Raw genomic sequence first — 21,876 nt, forward strand, 5'->3', positions numbered from 1 at the left:
AGAGTCTAAGACACTTATAATCTAGTTATTTTAAAATCTGTCTGATAATTCCAGTGTCTGTGTCATAATGGAGTCTGGTTATGATGACTGCTTTGTTTCTTCAGGCTGTTTTTTCTTGCTTTTTGGCAGGCGTGTAATTTTTTGTTGAGATCCAGACATGTTGTGTCAGGCAATAAGAAGTGATATATATAGACCCTTATGGTGATGATTTATGTTAATCTGGCATGGAATTGCAATGTGTTTAATATTTACTGAAGCTTTAAGTGCCAGAGGCTTCAAATTCCTCTAGTATCCCTCTTTTTGCCTTCTCTATTGAGAACAAGTGGGCTTCCCTAAGTATTCCTCCTCAGAGAGAGTGTATGTCTGGCAGATCTTTCAGCCCTAATCCAATGTTATTATCTTGGATAATAGGTTGTGTGGCAGTAGGATAGGATATGGGTGTGGTGGTAGGATATGGGTGAGGGATTGGATTCTATAATTTACCAATTAAACCTTCATCTTTTAGGGACTCTATATCTTGCAGCTGTCACCTTCTCAAATGGTATAGCCTTCCCCTTTCCCTCCTACCCCTCCCTTTTTTTCTGGCTGCAGAGTTTCCTATCAATTTCCTTGAGGCTCTGACTGTTGTTGACTATGTCTCTTCCACCCCCAACCCCACAGTTGAGACAGAAGGCTAAAATGAGATAAAATGGGAGAAATTCTCTTCCCCTAGATAGGAAACGGGTCTGCAAAATAGAACTTTGTTATGGGGAAGTCTCTGGCATATGTCATGATTTCTCCTTCTTTTCCCCTGCCAGAGACATGAAGGGTAGTCCTTTTCAGTTCTTCACTGTGGGAATCTGCTAGGGTTACTGGTTGAAAAGCCCATGAAAGCATGCCCCCCAGAAAACTGAAACCCTGAGTTTCTCACCTTCACACTAGCCCACACTCAGCCTTCAGCAATTAATCAGAATTGTCATTTAAGTGATCCTATAATTTATAGTTCTAGTGGATTCTGCTCAGGTGAGCAGATCTGGCTGTGACTCTCTGGATGCACTTGTCTCTCCAGATTCCAGGGTGGTGATTTGCCCTGTGACCTCAGTTCCTAGTAGATCCAAGAAAATTGTTGACTCTTACTTTATTCAGTTTCTTCTTACTATAAGGACAGGAGTGACAATTCCCAAGTGCCTTCCATGTTGGGACTAAAACCAGTCTCTCCACACATATTTTACATAATCTTCTCTATCCCTACTCAGAGTGCATGAGTCCTGGCAGTCTGTTTTGCTGCCAACTACACCCTTCCTGGCCTTCTCTGGGTTATAAAGTCTTGTTTCTGCCAATTTCCTTACATTGTTTCCTGTTCAGCTCCAAGTGTTATGTAACCATGGGACGGAGCTGAGCCAGTGCTGGAAATGAGCAGAGCCAGTGCTCCTTGAGATTGTGCTCTGATATCAGGTGGTAGGAGAGGCAAACCATGAAGACTGGGAACCTGCTGGTATAGTTAAGGATGTTCATCTGAAATCTGAGGAGCGGTACAATCCCTGTTTCCCATATCATGAAAAAGAAAGAAATGCTGTGTAACAGTTGACCCACAGACTCTGAAGCATGCCCTTATATCATTATGCTTGTCAGTTAAGTGCATCATCTGATGATGCTGTGACAGGCTTGACAAAGAAGGAATTCACATCGAGTTGAGGTGAGTTATATTTATGTGACTTAGGAAGCAGTGATCTTGTTATTGGCCTTCTTGGCTGTATCCGCTTCCCTTTACCTTCATAAATAGTACTTTTACAGTACAACTGATCTATGTGATATTTTTTGGTACCAAGGTGGCTAGAGTACCCAGATCAATCTAGATAATTTTGTTTATGGATGGGTACTATGTATCACAAGATGCCGAGAGGTAGAAACAAAGAATTGGCTCCCTCGTGGCCTTCCAAGGGCAAATACCTCCAAACGGGGGGGAGGGGGGGCAAAGGAAATTCTTCCATCTTTTCAAATGGTGCCTCCTGCCATACCCTCTGGTATGGAACAGGCTGTTATGATGAACAGTTGGTTGGTAAACCAGGAGGGGAAGATGAAAGATACTGTGATATGAAGAGAATTTATGCAATATTCACTTTGGGGGAAATTTTCTCCCTTAAGCTGATTTTGAGTTATTTAATAATACTTTCCATGATGCTGAAGACTATCAGGCCCTTAAATTTTCTAAAATGTTTTGAATGTTCTGGTATCTGCCTTTCCCAGGATTCACAGAGACTCCAGGAGGCTACCGAAGGAGGTAAAATGGAAGAGATTGGGGTGGAAGTCAGGGAGGAGACAACATGAACATAAATGGGAGGCTAGGAGAGCCCCAGAGAATGGATGAAGATGAGCAAAGAAAGCTTGGGTGACAATAGTGGGTGAAGACGGCCATCCCTAAGGTTGTTAGGAGACAGGAAGGGAGAGAACAGAAGAGGTGGGGGTTCTGAAGTGATCAGTGAAAGTATAAGGCTAAGGGGTATAAAAGCAGTCAGAGAAGGAAAAAGGAGAGCTAAGTGACATGCAACAGCACATGCAGGTGCATGCATGCAAGCACATGTGCACACACACGCACAGTTACTAACACACGGCTGGACCCCCTACCTTCGCTGAATGCACTGTGCAGATAACACTATTTGCAAGAACTTTGGAAATCATACCTTGTTTTGTTTAAGGGCACCTTTCTCTTTCATATGAGGGCAGTCCTTCCCCGTCACCACAGCTTTGATATCTGCCACCGGCACTGCAATTCATAAGAAAATGAAAGTCACTACACCATGGGAAAGCTGAGATGTCAGTAAAGAAGCAGGGGAGAGCATGGTGTCTGCGGGCACAGCTGTCATTCCTGGAAACTACTGCAACAAGAGAAAAGAAAAAAGGTAAAAAGAGAAAGAGAAAAAGGCAAAATCCCAGGACCAGAAACTAAAATTGATTCTTATATTTTACTAAAAAGCATCCCTGGGGAGAAAAAAAAAATCTACGTTCACAAGCAGAAACAAAACAAATCCTAAGAAAACCCATCACTGTTGTGTAAAAGTAATGGTATCAGAATCAGCAGTAATGGTACTACTACTAGCAGTACTGATACTGATAATACGGAAGAACCGCTGCTGCCAGGAACAACGCCAGGTGCTTCACACACACTGGTATCTCTTGCTACAGTACCTGCATCTATTAGCTTCTGAGTTTTGGATAACAAGGAGAAGCAACCTTATCACAAAAAAATGAATCCGGATCTGAACACTCACTCTCCAAATTCCAGCTCTCTACCATCTTGTTATTTTTTTCTTAAATTTATTTATTCATGAGAGACACAGAGAGAGAGGCAGAGACACAGGCAGAGGGAGAAGCAGGCTCCCTGCAGGGAGCCCGATATGGGACTGGATCCCAGGACCCCAGGATCGTGCCCTGAGCTGAAGGCAGATGCTCAATCACCCAAGCATCCCCCATCTTGTTAATTCTCACAGCAACTCTGTGAGGCAGGCATATTTTTAATCCCTATTTTACAGACAACAAAAGTAAACTCAGTTAAAGAAAGGGAACATTCTTTTCTGATAGGGAAATGGTAGCTGGTATTTATCTTAGAGATCCTGAGAATAATGTAGTTAGATAAAATGATGTTATCTCATGTCTTACTCAGGACTTAGGAGGAAGATAAAAGACATGGACAGGTTTGAGCATTGGAAACTTTTGCCCAGATCATCTGAGAGAGAAAAGGCAGTAAGATGGTTTGGAACCACACTTTAAAAAACTGTGAAGTCACCTGTTCCTCTCCAATCCCTAGTCTTTTAGGCCCACAAGGCATTGTGAACTTAGATCTGCAGAAACTTTGAGTAATCAATGCCTTAGATTCCCCTAATGAAGAAGATAATGAGAGATTTCATAATTAAAGTTCATATACCTTTACCGAGGAATTGGGTTGTAGGGGAGAGATTTAGATGAAGATGAAATGATGAAACATATAGAATATCAAAATGATACCACAGGAAGACCCTTGAAAAGCCAACATTTTCCAGGTTCCCTACAATTGCTAAGATCTTGTTCAAATCTGTTGAGAGCCCTAGAGCTTTCTCTAACCCTGGACAGAAGTGGGGTTGTAATGAACCCTTTCCGTAATCTCTGCACATCCTCCCTGCTCTCCGTTCCCCCGTCCGCTCCTTCATCTTGCAGTCCTGATTCTAGATTGCATGGGCAGATGTTACTTGTGCTGACCCATATCTGGTCTTCCTCCCTTTCTGGGCATTGGAAGACTATACTTCCCAGCAATCTGTGCAGTTAGGTTGGGCCCCCTGATTAGGTCTGGCCGGTGAAATGTGAGAGGCAGCAGCATGTATGTGTCTTCTTGAAGGAGGCAGTAAAAAGTCCACATCCATCAGCCTCTCGTCAGAAACTGAACAGGCTACACTTTCCATCCAGGTGGCACAGATGTGGGATGGCATAGCAGCCATCGGTGTGGCGCAGTCCTTTCGCGGCCCATGTCAGTTATACAATGTGGGTGAGAAACTCTTGTCATAAGCCACTGAGATCTGGAGCTGTTTGTTCCAGCAGCATAGTGCAGCAATGCAGCCTATCTCGAGGGACATCATCCTTTTTTACCTTGGATGCCTTTCCTGCCCCTCTGGTTTGGCATCTTCCTATAGGTGGTCTCTATAATTCCTGGACCTACTTGTGACCACAACTGGCTGACTTCAGCTCTCCTGAAATCCATTTTTATAACCAATAATCAGCCCTGTTCCCCTCAGTGGTCAATCTGGTTGCCTCATCACTACCCCAGGAGGGGGACATTTGGGCACTTTCAGAAGTCGGATTGACTCTGTGTTTACTTTTCAATTGAACATCCACCGTGGAAGTGAATTTGCGAAAGAGTTAACCTACCAATTCAAAAGCCTTCTCAAGCTTCAGATGGAGTTTGAGTCACAAGTACCTTGTGGAAATCTTTTGTTGTATAATATATAACATGGTCAACGAACTAGAAAGAGTTTCTACAATCTATAAATACCAAGTTACCCTTTGGCTTTGAAAACCCATCATATGGAACGGGACAAGAGTAACACAAAAGTCTACGGTGGGAGTAGTCTTCAGAATCTCTAATGAGAAGGCTTCAGGGGAGAAAAGGAACTTTTCTACCATGCTTGTGGCAGTACATATTCTGTTTTTTTTTTTATATGTATTGTCCCCTGTCAAGGAGACAAGCTGCTGTATTACTCACAGGATTATGGCTAAGAGGAAACACAAAATTCTAAAAATACACTGTGGCTTTTAAAGGTTGCTGTTTGCATAGTTTGTCTCTAGATGTACTGGAAGATTAGGCATCAGAAGGGCTAGAATGCCATCCTTTCTATTCCCATGAGCAGAATCAGACTCATGTCCCTTGAATCTACACTCTGAGGAGGCAGGAGAGGGCTACTGATTACTTCAAAGTCAGGCTAGTGTTTCCATTAGACTTTTTTTTTTTTTTTTTAATGTGGTGGCAGTTTAAAGAAGTGGTACCCAGAGATATAAGAAATAAAAGGGTCCTTGCTGGCACCCTACATCCCATTCTAAATCCTTGGGGCATTCATTCCTTTCAATCTTTTTTTCAGGCTGAAGCCTACAGAGAAGAAATAAATGATGCAATGTCACGTAGTTAGTGGGGGACAGAGTTGGGACTGTTTTTTCTTCTACTCTATGATCTCTCGCTTAGTCATGACTTCTCCCTATTTTTGGAAGGTATCAACACCCAAATCATGCTGAACACAGCCCCAGAGGTGGCTGGCAATCACTTCAGATACTCTAGGAAACTCTATGGCTGCTAATTTTTGTGGAAGGAACTGGAATTATGATTTAAAACAAAAATACAACTGAAAAAGTTAAGTATAGCCACCAAAATTCTTTTGGGTTTCACCACTGGGAGCCAAATTGAGGCAGAAACCACCCTAGGAAGTAGCTAGTAAGCCATGAGCAATTGCTGTATATACAGCACCATAGGTGCCTCTAAGAGTGGGGATACAGATGAGGGACAGGTAGACCCTATCCCTGTACAGTTCAGTGAAGAATCTGATCTCTAACTTGGCAGCACAGAGCGGTGGGAAGGGCTATGCCTTTGGAGTCACTGACTGGCTTTGAATTCTAGATCCACCACTGGTTGTTCCACTTAGGGCTGAAGTGCTTGGAGCCTAACCTTCCTCATCTGCAGTGTGGAACACTTGCATCGGTTACGTCATAGAGTTGCCCCAAGAATGACCTCCTAACACTGGACCCAGGATCATTGTTGGCTTTTCATCTAGGTAGTACAGGGTTGGGGGTAAAAGCTAGGGCTATGGAGTTGGATGGTTGCATAGATCTCTGTTCTACTGTTTACTAGCCATGAACAGGTTATTTAAATTTTTCTGTACCTCAGTTTCCTTATCTGAAAAAGAAGGACAATGGTATCTACCTCTCTAGGTTAGGAAGAGGGTAATTTATGTAGAGCTTTTAGCACAGTGCCTGGCATATAGTAAGCACTCAATAAATGTTTGCAATTATTCTCATTATCAATAATCAAAGTTAATTGTCTCTGTAGATTGAGGGACCTGAATTATTCACCGTGCTTCAGTGACCTAAATTGCCCACTTTGCTGTCTCAGCTGCACCTCTCATCCTCTGTAATAGGCTTAATCACCCTGTGAGGGAGTGAGCCTTCTCCTCGCTGGCCCCTTTGATGTGGGAGTGAGGAGCTCTGGCCTAGATTCTTTCAAAGGGCAGCACTGAGGAGCCTGGGGGCACCGCTGGAAAGCCATGGAGTCTAGCGACTATTGGGGGTGACAAGAGTCTGTAAACCTGGTAGTTGAGATGTGGGGCCATCTCTCCTGCCAAAAAGAAGTAATACGAGGAGAGATTTCCTAAACCTTAAGGGGTGATGACAGCCAAGGAGAGGCCCTCAATCTTTACTCACCCTCTCTTTATTAAGAAGATTCAATTACACACTTTGATTTATCAATATCTCAATATTCAGCACTGATTAACTCAAGGGGCGGAAGACAATTTCCCCCTTGGTCTCAAGAGAGGGCAGTCGTACATGGCAAGAGCAGTGGCACTTGATATTAATTAAAGGAACATTTCATTTTTCTAGTGGAATGAAGTTTATGACTTCCAAGGGCTCTAAGAGGATGGGGGCAGAATGCAGAATTGGAATTAAATGCAAACCAGTGGCAGACCTGAAGCAGCAAACTTTAGTTTCCTAAGCTGGGGCCTGCTCATCCCAGGCACATACTGGGCTCATTTTACTTCTTTACATGAATACACACCCTCCTTGGCTCATATGTGCATACAGATACAATCTCTCTCTCTCCCTTTCTTTCTCTTTCTTTCTTTCTTTCTTTTCTTTCTTTCTTTCTTTTCTTTCTTTCTTTCTTTTTCTTTCTTCTTTTTTTTTTAAGATTTATTTATTTTATTTATGATAGACATAGAGAGAGAGAGAGAGAGAGAGAGAGAGAGAGGCAGAGACACAGGAGGAGGGAGAAGCAGGCTCCATGCCGGGAGCCCAACGCAGGACTCGATCCCAGGACTCCAGGATCGCACCCTGGGCCAACGGCAGGCGCTAAACCGCTGAGTCACCCAGGGATCCCCCCTCTCTCTCTTTCACACACACACACACACACACACACCCTCTTACATGCACACACCTGTACAAGTATGCATTCCTGGTTTATCCTGCAATGGATAAACTGTTGATGGAACAGCTCTTTTGAAGTCTGAAGTACTGGCTTTCAAAGGCTGCAGAGGAAGGGGTGGGCTGGGGGTTTTGAGCCATTGTCAGAGGGACCATTGTAACCCTTTCCCAGGACCAGTATCACTATGTGGCCACTACCAAAAGCTGTCTGGAGATTTGCAGCACTGGCCTTACTCTTCTGTGACCACCTGTTGAGCTGGTTCTCCCCGGCACTGGTAGTCTGGGTTTATAGCTAGTTACTTTCACCTTGGCCTTTTGGGGTGCAGGCTTTGGTAGAGCCAGGGGGTATCAGCTTGTGGACAAGTCCTATAATTGCCCCTACAAGGCTTAGGAGTGGTCTATACCTTGACCTTCTCTAGGAGCAGGGCTACCAATTTCCTAAGCAGCAGAACCAGCTAGAATGGGAGTGCTGCATATAAAACCTGCAAACAGGGCAGCCCGGGTGGCTCAGCAGTTTAGCACCGCCTTCAGCCCAGGGCAAGATCCTGGAGACCCGGGATCGAGTCCCACATCAGGCTCCCTGCATGGAGCCTGCTTCTCCCTCTGCCTGTGTCTCTTCCTCTCTATCTCTGTGTGTCTCTCATGAGTAAATAAATAAAATCTTTAAAAATAAAATAAATAAATAAAACCTGCAAACAATGCCAATTGGATATCCATCTCTGAGTTGAGAAGTGGATCATAGACCTATAAATATGGGGATAGGGATCCCTGGGTGGCTCAGCAGTTTGGCGCCTGCCTTCGGCCCACGGCATGGTCCTGGAGACCCAGGATCGAGTCCCACATCGGGCTTCCTGCATGAAGCCTGTTTCTCCCTCTGCCTGTGTCTCTGCCTCTCTCTATCTGTGTCTCCCATGAATAAATAAATAAAATCTTTAAAAAATATATGGGGATAAATAATATGTCCAGTGAGAGGGAGAGCCGATTCACTGTCTGTGTGAGGAAGAAAGTCAATCAAGGTGTGTGTGTGTGTGTGTGTGTGTGTGTGTGTGTTGCCCAGATCACTTGCCCTATTTCCTGGTCAGGTTAAGAACCAGACTATGAAGACTTTGTATATAACTGGTTGCATTGAGTAACAGTAACCTTTAACTCTTCATTTTGCCATGGTAGAGTCTTTATTCCAAATTTCTGGCCTCTGAACAGTTCCAAGTTCACAAGGGAGGCTTCACCAGTGAGTTTTCACCAGTTAATAGCAAACAGAGGAAAATACAAACACAGCTGTGAATTTTTAATAAAGCTAATGTGATTTAGTAGATGGGACTGTGCTATATTCCAAGATTAGGTCTCTCTTATTGTTTTTCATGATTAAGAGCCCATTTTTAATGAAAGAAATGTGATATTAAATTTTAGTTAGATCTCATTTTTTAATGGAAGACCACCACGAAGAGAAGAGTATCAGGCAGTGCCTAGCTCGGTGGTTCTTGTTTTCATGAGCGTGCATCAGAATTGCCTGGAGAGTCTCTTAAGACTGAGATGGCTGGCTCCCAAACCCAGTTTATGATTCAGTAGGACTGGAAATGAGGCCAGGGAATCTGCATTTCTAGTACGTTTTCAGGAGATGCTGTTCATGGTCCAAGGACGACACTCAGAACCACTGGTCTGGCTTGTCCATGGTGGAATGGGGAAGGCTTTCTGAGACCTGAAGGGAAAGTCCTCATTAGGGCCAGAGCCCCAGAACGCTGTCGCAGTAGGGATTCACAGACACTACCCCAGACTGCAGTCATGTGTTTCAGATTTCCTTCTCCTCCCACTAATAGGTACCGATGATGTGGGCCAGGGAGGCAGTGCTCCTATGACAGCAAACAAGCTTGCTTCTGAACCAAATGACCCTATGAAGACCAGAGTCTTCCATTTTGCAGCAGGGGCGAAGAGAGAATGTTCCAGCGTCTGAAAGTGTCAGGAATTTCTCACTGTGGTTATTTGTTGCCTTTAGTAGCCATGGGCTGCAAGGAAGGCAGTCCAGAGCTGACTTCTGTGGGTCCTGGGGTGATGAAAGGAAGGGTGCTGGGGCTTGGCATAAGGATTTGATCTGGGCAGCATGACTTTTGAAGGCTATTTGAAAGTGTTTTTTTATTTATTTTTTCTCACTCTCACTCTTTGATTTCTCTACCTGGGATATCCTCTGAGGTTATGTTCATTTTATCTCATTCCTCTTCCAAATCAATTCATGACCCTGGTGTATTTTAATGTTTCTTTAATACCTGATTTAACTTGTACACTTAATATTGTCTAAAAACCTGGAACCTGGCTTGGTGTTGGGCTAAAATAATCTAGTAAATTACTGACTCTTCAAAACATACATGTTAAAACAGACACCATGCAGAAACAGCAAATAAATACAAATAACATGTATTTCAGGGAATCGTTAGCTGACAATGGACTGTAACTGGTCATAGATTTTTCTAAGTTACTTCTCCTGAAGTAGGTTAGCCATACTGGGGTCTGCCATTAGCTCTGCTTTATAATTATAGGATACACTGAACTATAATGAATAAATGTGCTAGAAATCAAGCACATGATTCATGAGAAATTATTTCATCACCAGAATAAGACAACTGACAGAGTCAGGCTTCTATTGTCTTTGCTTCTTGAAACAGCACCTGGAGAAGTAGTGCAAAAGTGGATGTCTGAACCCCAGGGCTTACGTCTTTCTGGAAAGATATGTGAGCATTCCTTCTGTGCCCTCCCCTGTTCAGTCCCAAACCCCTAATCTCTCAGGTTCTTGTCCATGATGAGAATGCTCAGGCCAAGATGCGCAACAAGATGAGACATGCCCAGTGGATTTATTTGGGTTGGTCATTTTCCAGCATGCTATTTTGTGACCAGGAAGCTAAACCAACAATGCAAACTCACTCCTCCTGCACAGGAGAGCCACTTACGTTTGTCCTGCAAGGAATCGTGGGGCACTTCTCCCTGAGGACTTTCTTCCAAGTCTCCATAATGCAGGACCTTGTGGTTGGGTGAAAGTCGACAGTACCAAAATTTGTCTGAGGGAAAAATACAAACACACAAATTTATGAGACAGGTGATTCTGAATTCCAAAAATATCGACATCCTTATTTTCTAATAGTCTTGCCTGGAAGCGCAAGTAATGCATTTGATTTTAAGTCTTCGGGAAGGATTGAATTCTAGAGCCCTGGGCGATGAGTCCCCTTTGGATTTTGATATTTAGTTGGCGCTGTCCTGCTTAACCACTGGGGAGGTTGTGAAATCCTTCAGGAATACTGACACCAGGTTTTCTGAGGTGGTGGTTTCCAGAGCATCATTTCATTAATATCTATAATGACTATGGGGGTTACCACTTGTCCACTTAGGCCTGGCAGATGTGGGGAGGGAGATGTAGAAAAAACGGCTTTCTTGGAACTCTTCTCCTTCTACATACCTCTCTGAGATTTTAAGACTGTTGAGATAGCTGTGTGCCATATCTTAGTTGGTATACCAGACCCCCATCCCTGGGGCTACTACACACAAATTAATCAAAGAATGAATTGTCAGGATACTAGTGATACACACAGGGGTGGAATTCATGAGGAAATAATCTAAATAATTCAGGGATTTATCCAAAGCGCGAGGATATTCACAATCGTCTCCTCTCTAATTCCTAGAGTTTATTTCTCTAAATAGACATGACTAGAATTGGGCTAAAGGGTACAGTCTCCCAGTTATAAAATGAATAAGACATGGGATGTATTGTATAGCATAGAGAATGTAATTGGTAACACTGTAACAACTCTGTATGGTGACAGATGGTCACTACGCTTACTGTGGTGACCATTTTGTAACATATATAAGTATCAAATCACTATCTTGTACACCTGAAACCAAAAACATATATAAAATATTAAGACAAAACCAAAGAAATAGGCATGACCAGGGCCTTAGGGCCATTATTATAAGTAACTCCCTCACTTAACCTCCTCTGCATTCCCATGTATTAAAAATATTTGAATAAGCCTGTGAGGTAGGAAGGAGGAGGCAAAAAACACTTTTTATAGATAAGGAACTTAAACTGTGACAGCAATCTTTGTGACGCTCTCAAGCAAGGCTGTGCTTAGACGCCTCTTCCCCCAGGAAGCCCTCTCTGATTACTACTGAAGGGACTCTCCCCATTCTCCTAGCTGCCCCAGCATCTTCCTTGATTATTGGTACCCCCATGTTAAGCCTCTTGGTATTTCTCATCATTTGCCACAAGCCCCAGGTAAGCAACTTGCCCTGGCAGGTGTACTGTGAACAATTACTGATGCAAGAAGACTCAGGATACTCATGAGCTCGGACAGTGTGGAGAAGCCAGGGCTCTCTAATGACAGCCACTGTCTTCACAATTGCACGGTCCCAATCCCTTGGCACAGTGTCTGGGATGTAGGAGTTGCACAGTTGGTGTTGGCTAAGTTGATAAATGAGGACCCAAGGAGACTTGGTCAAAACGCTTAAGGCACAAAGCATGCATGACCTTGAAAGCATCCGTACGCCCCTCTGTGCAGTTATGCAGTTGGCGACCATGGTGGCCTTGGTCAAGTCACCTCATTATTGTGTCTGCAGATGTATTGTTTTGAACTATTCTAATTAGAAAGTGCTCTGTAACACTGTAAGGAAATTGTTTTCCTATCTAAAATTGCCTTCATGCAAAACTTGTGTTTTAACTAGGACTCTTGTAATAGAAAAGTAAGTTTTATTTATTATTTTTAAGATTTTATTTTTTTATTCATGAGGGACACACAGAGAGAGGCAGAGACATAGGCAGATCAAGAAGCAGGCTCCCCACGAGGAGCTCGGTGCAGGACTCGATCCTAGGACCCGGGATCACGACCGGAGCCGAAGGCAGATGCTCAACCTCTGAACCACCCAGGTGCCCGAAAAGAAAGTTTTAAAAATGGAAGGAAAACCACACAATGAACAAAGAAAACTCCCAAACTTGATCCACAAAAGTGAAATGCCTCTGTGATTCCTATCTTCCTCATCTATAAATAGGGTTTGAGAATTCTTGAGTGCAATCCGAATATGGCAACCCATATATTTAAAAAGAATATGAATTCTGGTGGAAAAATGCGAGAGGAAAGGAAAAATTACTTGACGGCTAGGGCAGCAGCTGGTCTTGCTCAATTTTCAAAATTAAGTTCTATCTATACATACAACACAGGTCATTTTCCTGGGAGAGTATTTCAAAGGGAGAAAATAAAGTTACTCCCTGAATAATTTCCAGTCATTTCAATTAGGCAAACATATAATCATCAGTCCTCTACGAGGAGAATACATTTGGGAATTGGACTTGTGATTCACAACAGGAATGTGAATTCCAAAGGAGCTGGCCGTGCTTTGGCCGTGAGCATCAACAGTGCTCTTGGGGGGCCTGCATGATGGGCTGCGTAGCTTCTTCCTCCCCAAAGGGAGCTTTCAGCTCGTCTAAGTGGCCTGCGGAGACTGTGCAAAGCCAGCTGGAGAGATTTACTATGATGCTTCCTTCCCGACACCTCGGCAGTGGGAGTTTTAGCTAGTGAGCAACTGAAGGGTGACCAAAGCTGGCAAGGAAGTCAGTGAGCTGTGCCCTGGGACACGCTGGTCTTATTCTGAGTAAGGGCCCAACCTGTTCTCTCCAGGGATCCCTCACTTCTTAAGCTGGGATAAGCTCTAGGGGTAACGGCAGCAACCCAAAGCCCAAGGGTCAATATGACGCAATCAAAGATCATTCATTCTCAGGATGCTGGGGGAGCATTACAAAATTTAAGTGGCACAAACAGATAGATTGTGAAGTAAAATGCACAACTTATATTCATTTGTAAGTCTTCCAAAATTTCTGCCGCGTATACTTTCAAGGGACGTTTATTTATCCAATGAATATTTGCAGAGTGCCTACGAGGCAGGCGCACGGCAGTCTACTGGGTACAGCAAAAAGTCATCAGTATGAAAGGCAGACAGATGTGAGAGACAAAAGCCAAGAAGTTGAAGGACAAAGAGTTCCCCAGGTTCTTGGTGGCAACTGAGAGAAACATGGTGGAAACACCCGTTTCCTAGGTTTGGGAAGTAGGCTTAGGGACTCAGCAACTCTGTACCACAGGGAAAAATGGGAATACGGAAGGTCTCTTGTGCAACATATTCTCCAACTCAGAAGCTAACAGAGAACAGTGGCCAGTTATCAGGGTTCCTGGAGGCAAAGCAAGCATCGTCTTTGCAAGGTTGCGATGGCCATTAGCTGAAAGGGAACACAAAAGGCTCCCCAGAACCCTGCCATGACAATAGCAGGTGCACAGCTGATGGAATTTCCTCCTTCCAGAGGCTTAGGTTCTCTTGACTTTTATGACACCACACTCCTCTGGTTTTCCTCCTACCTCTGGCTGACTCCTCTCCTTCCTAAGGAGTTCCTTTTTCTCAGTCTACTACTAAAATGGGAGAGAGCAAAAAAAGATCTGCACGTCATTGATGTAAGTGATTACTTTGTTCCTCCCCATCAAACAGGAATCTTGGATGGATGGCAAAATATTAGAGATGGGGCTGAAAAGTCTTGGGGAGGCTGTTTTGCTCATAAGCCAATGGGTAGGTATCATGCCAGTACCTTCCTCAGGATAAAGGCTGGAGTCATTAGCTCTGGGAAGGTTTAGAGGCATCATAACTGGTGTATGTCTGTCTCCAAGGTGGAGCTGCTGTAAAGGACAGCAGAACTGCCAGCCCCGAGCAGCACAACACGCTGGCTCATCGCAGGAGACAATTTTAGTGTCAGCCAGCAGCAGCAGCTTGATTTGCAGTTTCTTTTATGGTAAGAAAAATGTGTATTTCTTTTCAAAACCCAGCATGATGTTACTAGCTCCTCAATCCCTCTGGGCAATGAATGAGTGGATCGTGTCACTAAAAGCAATTAGTAGGAAGCAGTGAGAACATTATCAAAGATTGTTTACTAGCATTTAAAGAATAAACAGGAGTTAATAGAGAGGTCTTCCAGCCAATTACGAGTGTTAGCATGCTAATAGCCATTTCTTCATTCTCCAAATTCAAAAACTGACAATGGAGACAATTTTGTGCTTCATTTTCTCGTTCTATCTCTGTACGCGTGCATTTGTGTGGGTGTGCATGTGTGTGTGTGTGTGTGAAGAATCAGAAAAGAAAGCCAGTTTTAGAGCTCACAAGCCTGGTGAGAAGGTCTCCAGGGCTGATTAAAGCTATTCCCAATGTCGCATAGATCATTATGGAGCTAATAACCACTGACAACTGTAATTCTTGCAGCTCTGTGTGATAGAGAACTTTCTGAAATGACAGAAATACTCTGTGGATACTTATCCAATAGTAGGAAAAGAAGTTTCAAGTTTTATTTAATTTCAATTAAATGAGCCATAGGTAGCTATATCCAACAGGACAACTGGTGGTTAATCTCCATCATCAAGGCTAGAGACATATTTAGGGTTGGCCAGCAGGACTGCAGGGGAGCTGGGCAAGTGGAATACCAGCTACTATTGTTGAGTGGGAAATGCTGGGCGGGTCAGTGGGGCACAGGGCACAGCAGGAATGGAGTCTTGATCAGCTCTGCTGTGGACTCAGGGGCACATCTTTGTCTTGGGTACAAAGCCCCTGGTTGGCAGATAGGTGCTGCCCAGGGGGCCCTGAGAGTCCTGTTTGGGAAGCAGGTGACTTTCACTAAAGTGAGCTCTTAGGGCACTTTCATCAGGATTTTAGAGCTTTCCCTAGGTTAACCTAAAATGTGCAACATCTTTAGAGTGTGCAGGTCTTTTTCCTGCTCAGGCTTGAAGCTTTGCAAGTCATAAAACACAAGGGACCCCAGCAATGGTTTTAAAGGGAAATGTCTTCTTTGAGGGGTGATGAGATACCAGATTCCTCTGCTGGTCCAGTAAAGGAAGACAATGAATATAGGTAGAGACAGAGGCCCATCCTGCCTTCCAAATCTTCCTCATTTCACTGGACAGTCTTCAGAATGAGAGATGGCTCCCTGCAGACTGCTACTTTCTTTCACAACAGAAGATGACTCCAGAGCCCCAAATCCTTTTAAAGATGGTTTGGCCTAAGTGCTGCTTTGGAGTCATACGCACCTGGCCCTCACACAGCAGTTAAGTGGCCGTGGCCAAGTTACAAGAACCTTAGGGATTCTGTTCTTTTGTTAAGTAATGTTAATTATTATATTAGTAAAACATATATAAAATCTCCATTTCTGCACCCTGCACAGAGGTGGCTCACAACTTCCTGTTCTTCCAGTGAATGGCAACCCCTCTTGTCCACTCCTGCTCCCTCCACCTTCCAAGAACAAGGATTATCTCTTATTTCGATCTACTGGAAAGTGCTCTGTCCCTGAAAATCAACTGGATTTTCTTCCTTTGAAAATCCACTTTTATTTATCCCTGATTTTTTAAAAAATTTTTTATAAAAAAGGGTTATGATAAGGTTTAATTATTGAGTGAAAACTTCAATCAAGGATAGAGGAAGAAATAGGCTGCTCCTAACAAGAGTTCATTTGGTTACCATGCCTGAATATACCACTTGGCTCCAGGTTTTCTTAGTGAGCTGAAAGACCAAAGTAAGGTATATCACCGCTGGAAGCAGCATGGAAACATGCCAGTTCCTCAGGGGCATATGTTTTGCTCACTTCCGAGTCCCTAATTAAAAGTTTATCGAGTTCATGCTTAGAGAAGGGATGTTGGCCAACAAAATGGACAACGTTTTCAACGAGAAGCAAAAGTTTCATATTATCATTTCTTGTAATGACATTCCACTGTGTAGCCCTGTGCTTTTATCAAGGCTATTCAACAGGAAGGATTCTGAAAGACCCTAATCTCTGAAATGTAAGGAAAATAGCAATTCCTGGTCCTGCAGATTCTCATGGTGCAAATAATGGCTAACATACACAACTTCTGGAATTTCACCTGAATGCCATCCTGCAGAAGCCCAGGAGACACGGAAGCAGGGCAAACTATCTAATTGTGAAGGATCCGAACAGGAGCGAAGTTAGTCTGTGACACCCTTTGCCACTCTCTTGCCTGTGTTTAAAAACCTATATTCTGAGGATCTACAAACTAAAATTAATGCTAGATATCACTAAAGAATGTTAGACAACGTGCAAAGCACTCTACTGAGTGCTATCAATGCAGGGTATTATCTAACCCTTACTTACAACTGTTTGTAACTGCAGGAACTGACATCATTTGACAAATGAGGAAATAGGACCACGGAGAGAGGTCTAGAACATTACCCAAGGCCACCCAGCTGGTGAGCGGGGAAAGCAAGGCCTTGAAAGCTGCTTGATGGGTCTCTCATGACTCACTGCCTCCAAGTTCTAATGTGGTCAGAATTCCTAGAAACCCAGATTTGTGAATCTCTACATCAGTCTAACCAAGCAGCAGAGCTGTGGATGAGGCAGGCCAGATGATGGGCAGGTATTAACTCGGGTCTTCTAGCCAAAGGCGGTGTGGTGAAGGACTCTATCTGTTCCTCTGCTTTCCAGTGCTCTGGGACAGAAAGCTCTTTCATATTATCCCCTGTAAAGCTGATACTTAAATCGACTCATCACTATCTGACTCACTGTCGAATAAGTTTAAATGGAGCGTGGCCACCATTCCTTCCCAGTGTGCTTGCTCTTTGACCTGCGATGGCACATGGCTGTTCCCTTCTGGGAGCGCCTGTGGGAGCACACCTCTTCCAAAGGGATTAAAATGAGTTTACATCATGTCCTCATGAATCTGTGTGAATCTAAGTGGAATGTTTCGATGGGGTGATAGGAAACCAATTTCAGCACTGTCTGCTTTGAATCCCTAGTTTTAAGCACATAGACCTGGTCACCAGCTCTTAAATCCATTCACCAAACACCAAAAGGCCTTCCTTTCTGCACCCAAAAGGATGATTTTATATTAAATACGGATGGCCGGGCTCTCTAAGGAGCTTGACTGATAAATGTATAATCCAGGTGCTAATAATTTTTTGTTCATTAGGTAATTTGTTTTTAGAAAACCGGAAAAATTTGCAGATAATTGGCTGACACTTCTTTAGCCAAAAAAAAAAAAAACCTCTGTCATAATTACACCTAGGAACAGGATTATTCTAGTAGAATCTATCCGTTTCAGCCTAGAAAGGGAAGACTCATGACAAAGTAGACTGGAAGGTGAAGTTGAGCTCTCTGAATTAGGTTCCGGAGGATTCTAACTGGATGTCAGTGGAGTAACTGGATGAAATGTATCTCCGTGCCATCTCCTCCCTCCTTCTCCTACTTCTATGTCCTTTGGCCAAGTAAATAAAAACTTTATAAATCATCTTATGGGAGCAATATGTCCCGACTATTGATTTTTCCAAAGGCGATGAAGAGATCAGGGATAGAATTGACTATCTGCCCACCTGGGCAAAGAGATAGATCATCTAGTCCTATTCTCCCACTATTAGTAGGTGGGAAATTGTAGCCCTGAGAGGTCTCGTGTCTGCCTACAGGCAAGGCACTCAGCTGGCTACTTAGGGTTGGGAAGCCTAGAACCCAGTCTACTCACTCCTGGCACGTTGCTCTTTTCCTACACAATCTCCCAGAAGAGTAGCTTCCCTCCGTTGTTGCTTTCCAAGAGCTACAGTCGTGATCACCTTCCCTCCCCAGGCTAACTTTAGGACACAGGCATTTTGTCCTCATTTCAGATAGGGGAACTGCCCATGGTCACACAGCGGGTCAGGCACAGAGGCAGGACTGCACCCATTTCATCAGGCTCCGGGGCTCTTGTCCTCACCAGCACGCCCCACTACCTTCCTGGAACAGCATCTGCCCTGATGACAACATCCGATGCAAGGAGTGTGGCAAGAAAGGACGGGAGCTCTCTCTTCCGCTGTTCTCCCAACCAGTCTTTCTCGGCCCCAGCTGTAACTCAGCTCTGATTATTATTCTGCCCATTGTCTTCTCCCCTGAGGCCCCTTCTGAAGCTCACTGCTATAGCTTTCCATCCTCTGGGAACAACCTACATTTTCATTTCTCAAGGAAGCCCTGCCTTCGGAAGTTCCTTAATATGATTTTTAACCATCATATTTGAAATAGTTTTGATTTTACTCAATATCCAGCACAAAGCCATTAAGGCAAATGGCCAGGGGGATGGGCCCGGCATAAAGAACACGAAGGATGTTTGTCATTAGTGGGTGAGCTCTGTGTCTGAGCAGAGCATCTGCTCGCTGGCTTTCAAAAATATCTACCTGAGTTTCTCCTGGGCCGTAACTGGTGTTTGTTCTTGGTATAGTTGCTACTGCTTATGTGTGTTCTTCACCTCTCCCCAGATCTTATTTTTCAGTTTTATTTTCTGACTGTGTGTTTAGAGGACAGTATGATGTGAATACTGTGACTTTGCAATCAGCAGCCTGTCAAGAGAAGAAGAAAGCCATCCAAGGGCTTCACTTCCCTGACTCAGAAACACGTGGAAGTGCTCCCAACCTATTGAAACTAGTCTAATGGCACCCATTTTGGCATGATATTTTGGGATTAAAATTCACTTGAGACAATTCAGAACTTCTTTTTGCAAGACTATGAACATTGATTGATCCTATCCTGTCTTGGTTCACTGTTACTTATGTCTCCAAATAAAGTAATTTTCACCTAGAAGGGAATCAGTATGGGGGTTTGAGAATCAGGGCCATTCATGATGGAAGTTCAAACCCAACAGTGGGTGCCAGCTTTCCTGTGTGTGCAAGCTGCATCTGTCCACGACCATCCCGATACCTTCCAAGTTGGTGCTTTAGAGAATTTTTTTTTTTGAATTATTTATTAAGAGTTAGTGGACAGGGTTATCTGTCAAAACAACAGCAGAGTGAGTCATTAAAAGTAAGGCCATAAAAAAATAAAAAGAAGGGCTATAGGGTGGCTGGAGTATGAATCCTTGCTCTTCCACAACTTTGGGCAAGTTGCTTAACTCCTCAGTCTTGGTTTCCTTATCTGTGAAGTGGTGTAATCACAGGGTTACCCAGGGTTACCAGGAGGATGAAATGCATTAAAATAAGTAAAATGAGAGCTAGTACATGGTAAGCTCTCAATACATGTTAGCTGTTCTTGAACAACTACTAGGAGGCTTGAGGCACTAAATAGCTCAGCATGGCTCTTCAGTTCCATGGGTCTTCTAGTAGTTCTCTGATTCTCCCTGGGAATGCATGGGGAGTCAGAATTTACCTGGGCTGCTATTCTCATGCTAAGTCCCATGCTGCATGGCCAGCCCTTAAAGCAGCACCCATGCCCATGATTCCCCGTGGAGCAGGCTGCTGCTCACCCTAGCCGAGGGCAGGGATGGCCCCAAGCACAATACCTTGCCTCCGCCGGCTGTTGAGTTTCCTAAAGCAGGTCCCCTCCACGAGGCGGTTCAGGCGTTGCTGTTTGATCAACTCCAGGATTTCTGGTTGAATCTTCTCCTTTAGTTCCCTGTGAAGGACAAACACACATTGCACAGCATGCCCTGAGAACAGTGCGTGGTTGAAAGGGCATCGTGGGCAGATGGGGCAGGAAGTACAAGCTGCATCTGTCCACGACCATCCCAAAACCTTCCAACTTGGTGCTTTAGAGAATTATTTGTTAAGAGTTAGTGGACAGGGTTATCTGTTAAAACAACACTATAGATTCTCTGACATTTACAGAATATTCACAAAAGCACCAGCCGCTTCAGTGACGTTTTGCTAGACCAGTCTCCTGAGAAATGTCTTTCCTTGTTTCACAAAGCCACAGATAAAAACTCACGCAGAAACGCACTTGGCTTTGCCAAGGCAGTAAACCTTTGGTCACATTTCCTCCCTACAGCAGGTAAGCTCCCGACTACATTTGTGATCTGCCCAAACAGCAATATTGGGCAGCCACGTAATCATTAATTCCACAGCAAACACTGTCCTGGGCAAACCACAGGGCCACAGTTTGCTTTCCATTCTATCACTCACAGATGGGAACAACACATCACCCCAGATCCCAGCCCATAGAGATTGGCATCATGATGGGACAAATTAGGGATTATTTGCATCTTGAGTCAGGCTAATACAGAGTAACTTAGTTTTAGATGCACTATGCTGTAAAGATATCAGGATAGAGTACAGTGTTTTCTAAATCTCCTTTTTTTTTTTTAAGAGCAGAGATTTAAAAAAAATTTTTTTTAAGATTTCATTTGTTTATTCATGAGACACACTCTTTCTCATGAGAGAAAGAGGCAGAGACACAGGCAGAGGAAGAAGCAGGCTCCTTGCAGGAAGTCCGATGGGGGACTAGATCCCAGGACCCCCCAGGATTATGCCCTGGGCCAAAGGCAGGTGCTCAACCTCTGAGCATCTGCCTAAAAAAATATTCTTAAAAATATTTTTTTTATTTATTTGAGAGAGAGCAAGAGGAGAGAGAGGTAGGGAGTAGAGGGAGAGGGACAAGTAGACTCCACAAGAAGCCCGATGCTGGGCTTCATCACAGGACTTGAGATCACAACCTGAGCTGGAATCAAGAGTTGGATGCTTAAGCGACTGTGCCACCCAGGCACCCAGGAGCATAGGTTTTTTTTTTAATCATCATCTAATAAAGCTAGAGTTGTTCTATTTGAGCTGGACAGGGAGAGCCGTCAGTAGTGTTAAAGTAGTGATTAGGATATAGAACTTGAAAGACTTGGGTTTCAATCTAGACTCTGCCCATGACTTGCATTTCATGTAGCTCATCTAAGTGTCAGTTTCCCCATCTGTAAAATCAGGATGAGAATCTTTTCTATGAAACTGCTGTGATTCCCAAAGGAGACAGTGTGAGTGCAAGTGATTTATAAGCACTGGGCAGGGACAGGAGGTATCACTGAATTTGCCTTGACAGTATTCTCTCCTTTCCTCAGGCCAACTCTCCATTTGCCCCCATTTCACTGTAGTCAAGGCTCACCTATCTGTCAGCTTCAGCTTTAACTCTGGACCTGCTCTGGAGTGCAGGCAAACTGTCTACACAGGGTGTTCAGCTCACGGAGGGGGTGGGGGGAAGGCACTCACGCTTTTAGTGTCTGCTCTGAGAGCCAGGTAGTAGTACTATCTGATTTTAGCTCAGTGAACATCCCCTTCTCACTTTCTTTCAACACCCCCCACCCCCAAGTTCTGGGAATAGGTATTAGTGTCATTAATAAATGGGTATTATTATTTCTATCTTACAGATGGGGAGACAGCTCACAGAGGTTAGGAGTGGAACTCAGTCATCTGCCTACGAACTGCTTCTATTTACACGTGAGATAAAGAGAATGAAAAAGTCACATCAAA

The 21,876-nt window shown here is 43.9% G+C and overlaps 1 protein-coding gene across 4 annotated transcripts in view; it reads right to left on the reverse strand.

Moving 5' to 3' along the window:
- The window catches only part of ELMO1 (engulfment and cell motility 1), a 523,086-nt gene that overhangs the window by 13,956 nt on the left and 487,254 nt on the right, over positions 1-21,876 (reverse strand). For all 4 annotated transcript variants that reach the window (XM_041727391.1, XM_041727393.1, XM_041727394.1 and 1 more), the window contains 3 exons: positions 19,932-20,044; positions 10,566-10,673; positions 2,661-2,743 (listed from right to left, as the gene is read on the reverse strand). In XM_041727391.1, coding sequence (XP_041583325.1) covers positions 2,661-2,743; positions 10,566-10,673; positions 19,932-20,044 — 304 coding nt within the window. The remainder of the gene's footprint in view (positions 1-2,660; positions 2,744-10,565; positions 10,674-19,931; positions 20,045-21,876) is intronic.

This window comes from Vulpes lagopus, chromosome 13 (genome assembly GCF_018345385.1).
Source record: "Vulpes lagopus strain Blue_001 chromosome 13, ASM1834538v1, whole genome shotgun sequence".
Classification (NCBI taxonomy): domain Eukaryota; kingdom Metazoa; phylum Chordata; class Mammalia; order Carnivora; family Canidae; genus Vulpes; species Vulpes lagopus.